The sequence below is a fragment of the Phaethon aethereus genome (genome assembly GCF_964289735.1).
Source record: "Phaethon aethereus genome assembly, chromosome: 6".
Taxonomy (NCBI): Eukaryota; Metazoa; Chordata; class Aves; order Phaethontiformes; family Phaethontidae; genus Phaethon; species Phaethon aethereus.
In genome coordinates, this window is record NC_138580.1 from 2,172,914 (window position 1) to 2,182,028 (window position 9,115).

Here is a 9,115-nt window from a genome sequence, read left to right on the forward strand (position 1 = left end):
TTAGACAAAAAGCCTACTACTTTCTCTCAGGCTATTTGGAGCTTAAGAACAAGTGACACACGCAGTTTGACAGAATGGGTTCATACCTGCATCATTATAGCCCAACAAATTAAGGGGATTATTTTGTATTAAAAAATGGTACACAAAGATATATGCATCTACATCAGCTTAGCCATTTTTTAAGTCTTCCAGGTTTCCAGGATCTGAAATTCATTTCAGGAATGTGACTAGCTTGCTAGTAGCTAAATACCCACCACAGTATCCTTGTATTCCAGGCACTCAAAAAAAAATAAATAAAATGCTTTTACAAAAATATTCACCTGTGATGTCTAGGTGGAAAAACTTACAAATGCCATCTAGTGATTTACAAGGCAGCTTGACAGATGTGTCACCACCAAGCACTACTTCACTCTGTAAATTTAACCCGTCAGAAATACATATATTTAACAACATGATTTATTAGATTGTTTCTTCAAGCAAAAGGTGTCATTGCTTGAATCATTTAAATCAGAGAGCTTGGGGAAAGAGCCCGGTGGCAGAAGCCTCCCAGAGATGAAGTCTGAACAAGAAAACACAACAGGTCTTTTTCACAGCTGAATTTCAGAAATCTCTTTTTTCCTGAAAGTGGTTCCTAAATCTAATTTAGTCTCTCTCAACTTCCACTGTATTGCTTTCAAATTCCACAAAAACAGTACAAATTACGCCTGATATGAGAGTACAGGATCTCAGCTGAAATTCATCCCAAAAGAGTTTCGTTAAATTTTGGAGTTACAAGAAGGAATACAGTGCCCCACCAATCCCACCAAAGTGAGGGAACTAATGCTACCTTGCAGCTATCTCCTGCAACGATGTCATGCTCTTTAATGATTTGCAGGCTCTAAACCCTACATATTATAAAACAATGCATAATATATTTGATAGAGGATTAGGAAGAAGAATGGAAAACAGCTGGGAAACATTACAGAGTTTTCACACGGAGCTTTCAAATTCTTTAGCAGTAGACACTAAAACTCCCTTGACTGGTATGGAAAACGATGCTCGGACAAAATCCACGGTGAAGAAGGAAATTCTAGCGGAACGAAGAAGTTCCTATCGGCAAAGGCTTGCGTGCATTCAACAGAAGCAGGGCGGAGGCCCTGCCTCCAGGTAGGTACCATCACATTAAACTGAGGATGCAGCAGCGCCGGGAGCAGGACGGCAGAAACACACCCCCCCCCACGCTCCCCTCACCCTTCAGAGGCTTCCCTCCACCCTACGGGACCAGGCACAGAAGACTCCTTTGTGAAATGAAGCAGCACTTGGTGGGGGTAAGAGGATATTTCCTGTTAACCTCACCGCAGATTTGTAATCCAGCAGTCAAATTATGTCAATCACAGCTCATTAGGCAACAATTTACCCTGCCAACTCTGTCCTGGCTGCTTCCTCCAAACCATGTGTCATTTGCAAACGTGCAACCCCCTTACCGGTTCAGAGAAAGACCACCCTGCTGCAGGAGGTGGAAGCCTGGCTTTTACCCCCGCATCGCCAAACTTGCGGCTCGCTGCGTGGGATGGCGGTGCCGTAATGTCTACGGACACGTTCAGCGTCCTTGGTTTGCAACAGTGCTCGCACACGCTGAACGATGGCTTCCGATGCCATAAGCTAGGGTTGGTTACCAGAATTCATGGTTTATGCACACTTGCCCTACGTGTTCGTAGGAGAAAGCCAGGAAAAAAATCCAACACAGCTGAGGAGGAAAAGCGAGCGTGTTGGGGAAGGAACAACGGCGGGAGGCTCCTGCAGACATGCACCCGAGGGGCTGTGCCAGTGCCAGCAAGCTCAAAATCAGCACCACAGCCGGCATCTGGCTCTCAGTTTATCCAGCACCTCTCACAGGCAAATCGGGAACTTGGTGGTAAATAACACACCGCCACTTCCCTGGACTTTACACTCTTGCATAAACTTGAAGCTAAGGGAATTTTTTCACAAGTCCTACCAAAAGGGGAAGATTCCCATCAGTTTGAGGGGATGGAAAAAACAATACTCAGCCTACAGACAGAAACCTGGATGTCTCTTGGGTTATCCTCCACATTTTTCTCCTCGAAGTACATCCCACCAAATACGATGTCCTCCTGAAACAGAGAGACCCTGGTCCTCACTAGCAGAGACGAGTACAAATCTCAATACAACAAATGAGCCAGGGGAGCACATTTACTACACCACTCCCAAAAACAGTACCAGGAGACACAGACCCACAGGGAAAATCCTCTCTTGTTATTTTCTCAGCAGACCAAGAGGTGTGATGCAGCCAGACCCGGCATCACTGTCCTTCACCTCGGTTGGGCACGCTCAGCGCATCTTCGGTAACGCCGATGGCACCGTTACAGACTGGAGGAGCGCATTAGCAGTGAAGATTTGAAAGCTTCATGGGAAAAGCGTGACCTGGAGCAATTCCCATCATCTCCTGCAATTTATGCACCTCAAACCTCAAGGAGCGAGGCTAACCAAGGAGGCAGTACAGTGACTATGTATGTCTGAAGTGGACAAACTACTTCACTGGAGACCTTCCTCCAGACTAAGGCTGCTAACAACCCAGCAAATGCAAGCTCGCACACACATCCCTCACCTCCAGGCACAGCACTACTCATCCATCCCCTTGCTGAAGGGACCACAGAGCTCCTGGAGAAGATCAGGAGAGTATGTTCAAAGCAGAAAAAAAATAAAACAGTCAACGTCACGGTACTTGCAGGAAAAACGTGACCAACCTGCACGGTCCTCACGGATACACGCATGCTTTAGAGGGCTATGGGTCACTGTGCTGGTTTTGCACAAGGAGAGAGGAATAAAACTTTAACATACTTCCATGAGCCTGCACAGGAGGAACCTTTCCCCCGTGGCCCCACTCTTTACATACAGAAACGGAGACAAACCACTCAGCGTGATGACTCTATACCTGCACGTGGCTGCAACTCAGCCGAGCTGCACATTCATCACCGTCAAAAACAGTCCTGGAAATTTCATTAGAAGTACGAAAATTGCTATTGTCAGGAAAGCCCTTCGGGACCTCACCAGGACTCTCCGAGTGTGCAAGCAATGCTTGTGCCAGGCTGATTTCTTAAGACAGCATGTAAAGAAGGTGAGATTTAGTCCTTGTCGTGGTTTAGCCGAAACCAGGACAGTCCTACAACCTTCAGCATCTCCTTCTTCATACTCTCATGTCCTGACTAATCCTCTCACCCTAGAGGAAATATTCCTCATCTTTTTTTCCCCCCAGCCGCCATTCCTTTCTCATTAATCCCTGCTGTTCTACGGCCTACCCCGTTCTGGGCTTTGACCAGTGGCACAGTCATCTTCCCTTCAGAGCCACAGAGAAAACAAAATAATAACAGTCTAGGAGTTTATTCTTTCATAAACTGGTCTGATGTTTCCTGGAGGCTGCAGCAAACACCAGCCACCCCCGGCTGGCTTCGAGAACAGGCTGAAAGCAATTTTTGGGTGTTCCAGCAGTGGTGTATGGTCCCCATCTTGCAGCTCCTCCCGAGGGGAACAGACCATCCAACACTCCATCTGTACTGACATGCATCTGCACAGCCTGCCGCTCCCTCCAGCAAAGCTACAGCACTCATCCTCTGACCCTTAATTTAAGTCCATCATCTAAAAACAGATGCCATCTACTCCTTTCAAGTACCCAAAGAAATTACAAGCGTGGTCCTGTTATCTCCCATATTTACATTACACCTATCTAACACACTCTGTCTTCCCAAACTATGTCTCTTCCTTTTACTGATCTGATCAATCAGTCCTAACTGAAAACCGCTAATTTTCTCCCACAGACTATGCACACAAATTTAGCCAGGCACCCTTTTGGTAGGTTAAGATGAATCAGGACTTGATTCTGAGCAACGCACTGCTTGTGGGGGCATCTCCTATCTGCAAAACTACCACGGGTTTCCCTGACAAGAGCAATGCGAGATCAGGCTTTTTCCACGGTGCCTAATAATCGTAACATCTCACTCGCCATTTGGCTCGTCAGTGGGGGTTCCTGACTGAATAGGCTTATTCTTTTCTGAGACGTGATAATCTAATTGGAAATAATCCCCAACACACACCAGTTTGTGAATCTTTGCTCAGCACCAGGAGTATTCCAAATACCAGGGGGGTTGCTCTAGTACCCGACATGGGAATTACTCTCCCAACAGCTCGCCCGGCTGGGTTTCACATGGCATTATGGGGAACACAGGCACGGCACACGCATGGGGTTTATTTGTTCTTCTCCCCTACCTTCTGTTTTTCACGTAAACGTTGCTCAAAAGAAAGAGGGGCATGGAAGGGTTGTTAAAATCTATTTGCACTACTTGGGTACCTGAAAGAGAGCGGGACGTTTGCCCGAACGCTCCCGTGCGGCACCAAGGGAAGCACTGCCCTTCCTTGGGAAGCTCTCCAGGGAATGCCATCTCAAACACCGAGTCCGTCGTGCTACTCAGGTGAGGGGAAAAGAACGCAATAAAACTCAGGGCCGGACAGAAACGCCACCAACCCCGGGTGAACCGCACACGTGTGCCGGGGACGTGGGCACGGCAGGACCGGCGTGTCGCGCGGGGACCCACCGCCCCACAGCCGGCCGAAGGCCGCGGGCCCCCTTTCCAGCCCGGGCTCCTGGAAGCCGCGAGGCCGAGGCGAGGCCGCACCGAGGCTCCCCGCGACCGCCGGCGCCCGCACCGACCGGCCCGCTGGCCCCGCCGACGGCCGGGGCCGGCAGCGCCAACGAGCCGCCGCGAGCTTCCCGCTGCCGGCGATCCCTCACAGGTTCACCCGCGAGAACGGGGCAGACTCCGGCAGGGGGAAACCGCCTGGGCTCGGGGGGAAGGCGGCTCTTTGGGGGCTCCCGAGACAAAGAGCCGCAGCCGGCGCACACGCCTCGCCCCCGCTCCGCTCCCCTCCCGCCCTCCCCCGCCGCAGCCCCGTCCCGCCGCCTCCGGCCGGGCCGCGCGGTGCGGGCGCCGCCCCACCGAGCCCACCTGTGCCGCCGGCCCCCGGCGGGGCTCGGGCGGCCGCCGCTGCCGAGGGGGGAGCGCGGCGGGGCAGCTCCCGCCTCGCTCTCCAACTTTTCCCCGGTTCCCAGCCGCAACCCCGCCGCTCCCCCGCTTCCCCGCGGACGCCAGCCACGGGGCCCCGCGGCTCCTCTCGGCCCCTCCGCGGAGGCCCGCGGCCGGCCGGCGGAGCGCGGCGCCCCCTCCCCGGCGGCCTGACCCGCTCCCCACAGACAATGGGGCCGGCACTCACCAGGACGACGGCGAAGCGCTCCTCCAGCTCGCCGGGCTCGGGCATGGGCAGCTTGAGGGGCACGCTGTGCGCCCTGAACTCCGTCTGCTGCGAGTCCACGCTCCCCGCGTTGCCCATGGCGGCGGCGGCCCCTCCGCGCTGCCTCCGCGCTCCGCGCCGCCGAGCCAGGCGGGCTCCGCGCCCCGCGGTCGCCCTCTAGCACCGACGGCGGAACGCCGCGCCGCCGCCCGTCATGGCTCGCCGCCCTCGCCCTCGCCCTCCCCCCGGGGCGGGCTCGCTCCGGCTGCGGCGGCGGCTCCCCCGCATGCCGCCCCGCGGCCCGCACAAAGCCCCGCTCCGCCCCCGGCCCGGGGCGCGCTGGGACTCGTAGTCCCGCCGCCGTCCGGGGGATGGATGGGCGGGGGAAGGGGCCAGCTGCGGACCTGCCGGGGGCCGTAGGGGCGGCCGCCCCCTCGGCCTCCATTTTACCTCAGTGGGCTGGGCCGGCCGCTGCGGCCTCCCCCACCCAGAGTGCCACCGGCGACCCCCGGGCGGGGGGCCCGGTGTGTGCATCTCCAGACACCCGAGGTGGTGGTAGCAGCCGGGGCGACAGGCGCGGCCTCTGCGGCCCGGGGGCCTCCTTGGCTTCGAATCGCGGGGAAGCTTTCGGCCGCGCTGAGAGGCACTCAAGGAGTCACGGCCCCGCTTGCCGCCTCACAGCCCACGTCCTGATTTACTGAAATTGGAAGCACTAGATGATAAATCTCCCCAGGTTCAGGATGACACCACCCAAACAAATCCGTAATCGAGACAACGCCGCTTCGGCAGAATCGGGAGGATCATCCTTCTCCCGAGCGTATCAAAGCCGCCCGCTCTTTGGATGGTTTTTGAGTTTTTTTAATCATTCCCTGAAAGTTCTCTCCAACACAGCGTTTAAGCGTTGTAGTGGTCAAAGCCGGACCCTGATAATGCTTTAGCCTGAGCTGCTGTGCGGGTGCTGTGCTAGAAACGCCGGCCCCAGCGGCACGGCGCCTCGGTACCTCCCTCTGGTTCAAAGAAAATTCTGCAGCTCTACTCAAGATGGTATTGACCCACTTGGTGACTGTGCTCTATCACACTTACATCTCTTTTATTCTCCAGTCCAAGACCTAATTCCTTTACTGTCACCCCCCACCAATCCATATCCCTCTGTCCTATGTTAACATTCAATTATCCTTCCAGAGAAGAATGTTTTTTGCTCAGCTTTCACCTTCACGACGACACACCTACTGCTGTTTCTCTTCCTGGTCATCGCTGCCTTCAGCCCGTCCTAACTTTGGTGTCCCAGCGGAGGGGTGCACACGTGCACCGCTTCGGTGCTCAGCATTGTGCCAGCCTCACAATTACGGATAAAATTACAAACATTGTTAAAGGCTTTCAGTGATTATCTGTGAAGTTCTGTCAGCTGCCAGCTAGTTCAGGAAATCCAGTGAATCTCATGAATCAAGGTACACAATGACTTCCTAACGCTTGTTACCTGGCGGCTGGCAGTAAACGTACCAGTGTGCTCTGCAATGGGATTTGGCCAGATCTGTAAACTTCTACTGGGATGTGGGAGCACTTCTGGCTTTGCCCGATAGGAGATGGTAACTATTGACATGGAGATTAATTTGGGGGGAAAAAAGCAAGAAGATAAGCATTACTGTTTAGAAAATGACCATTTCTTAATTTACGTTGTCTAGGATGACAGTTGTGCTAGAGGCACAGCTTAGGAAGCTGCCACAAAGGCCATGTGTTGGGAGCCATGTGCTGCAACACACGCAATGCTGCAGTCGAAACCCAAGGAAGAGACGGTGAGCTGTGTGTGCTCTAAACCCATTACTAATTAAATGTGCTCATTCTAATTAAAAAAAGATGTAATACATTCATGACTGGGTCGGGTGAGTGACACACCCTGCCCTGGCTTACACCCCACCAGGGCACCTTGCCCACGGAGCCTCAGCCCGTGCAGGACTTGGCCCAGGACCCTGAGCGATGCTGAAGGTGTGGATCGCCGCTCCACAGGCACTGGGGAGGGCGTTACCCCAGGGAAAGGTCAGAATTTCATACAATTGCTTTGTTAAAAGCCTAAAATTCCTGCAATATCCTTAATAAACAAAGTTTTAAAACCCTAGACAGTTCTTGGGAGTTAATAACAATGTTGTTGTCGATAGTGAAGAATAGTAATAGATACTTTGCCTGATGTCTTTTATCTAAGTCTATCACAATTCTTTGAAAGATTAATTAGTTAATTAAGCTTCACAAGACTGCTGTGAGATAAGGGAGCATTAGACTATCACAGATAACAGATGAGGGTCAGGGTACAGGGCGCTGAAGACAGTCTCTAGCCAAGGATCCTCCTCTCTCCCAGCCGCAGATTGCCAGCTGTGCTGCCCTGCTCCCCGGGCTCCTGTTGGGGAGCAGGACCTCACTGACCCCCCAAAGGGGTCCCAGCTGCCTGAAGCTGAGCACTGCGAATCAGAAATGACCCACCACTAACCCTCAGCTCCCTTTCAAACACGGCAGAAAACATGCTGCTTAAGGATCCCAGACACAGCAGTTGCGTGGTGTAGTGAAGTGTTATTTGCTTGGTATTGCGTATGGGAAAGGGAACAGGACACAGCTTTACAAATAAACCTGAGTGTTGCTTTTAATTGCCAATGATGACAAACTTACTCCAGTATGAGGAGACACAGCACTTGCCCACTCAGTAATTCCCACCATGGAAGCACTCAGGAGCCTTCGTTTTCTGAATCAAAGGGAAATCATCTCAGTGTCTTTAAGGCCCTCTGGACAAAGGGATACGCTCAGGGACCGGTAGCCGCTGCTAGCCACACATACCTGGGAAAGGTTAGGATAATTGCAGGGCAAACTGGATTCTTTGGCTTACATTTAGGCAAGAAGCCAAAGGCAGCTCTAAATCATGCTATAAGGCATATTCAGTTCAAAACCAGACTTGCAAAATTTTTAATGAAACTAACCATCTGTACGCACGGCGACTGTTTAACATCAGTGGAGTAGTGCAAAGGAGAGGAATTCTTTTAAGAGAATAAGATGATTTTTGAGCAACTTGTTGTAGTCTGTAACTGGGATGTCAACATTTGCAAATGTCAAAATTAGTATGGCAGCATTGCCAAATAAAAAAGCTACTTAGCTGTCTCACACTTAAGGTAAAGAAATTATTCTGGGATAAAAATTAACAAACAAGAGCTTTCGCTTTTACATTTATGTATTTAAAATAAATAACCATCTACACAATGCCTAATTTGCAGAGCTCATCCCAGGCACCTGGGCCATTCACACTGGGGGATGCCACCAGGGCAGTCATTGTCTGCACTGGGGTTAATGGCCGTACCAGCTCTGCAAGGGCTCCGTGCCCTCAGCGCCGGTGGAATGAGGCAAATACTGCTCAGCCTTTACTGAGCTAACTGGTACCTCTGTTTGTCACCAAAATCTCCACATTAAAACAAAGCTAGAAGTTTGGGGCCGAGGCTTTCTTAAATTCCCCCAAACCAGTGTCTAGTTTCCTATCTATGGAAGAAACTCTGAAGGGAAAAGAATATTGTTTTATGAACCCTCCTTTTCCCCCAGTGCTCAGCATTTCCCAATAGATACTGAGCTGACATTTCAGTGAAGTTCCAGGTGATCTGATACAATGTTCTTAAAGCTGGAGGGTCAGTGTCAGGCTTTAATAAATAGCTAGATCCTAGAGCAGCAGTGGCAAAGGTAGTATTCGTTCATAATAAAGATGTCGTGCAACCATAAACTCCATTGCAAGAACTCAGCAATGTATGCTTAAGAAGAGATTATTGATTGCAGCACATGAGCAGCTCACCTTGCCTAGAAGACTACAGAA

The 9,115-nt window shown here is 51.8% G+C and overlaps 1 protein-coding gene across 1 annotated transcript in view; it reads right to left on the bottom strand.

Moving 5' to 3' along the window:
• The window catches only part of FMNL2 (formin like 2), a 152,699-nt gene extending 147,286 nt beyond the window's left edge, over positions 1-5,413 (bottom strand). Inside the window, exon 1 of the mRNA XM_082001741.1 lies at positions 5,263-5,413. Within this exon, the coding sequence (XP_081857867.1) occupies positions 5,263-5,379 (117 nt within the window). The 5' untranslated portion in view covers positions 5,380-5,413. The remainder of the gene's footprint in view (positions 1-5,262) is intronic.
• Positions 5,414-9,115: the final 3,702 nt, after the last annotated feature.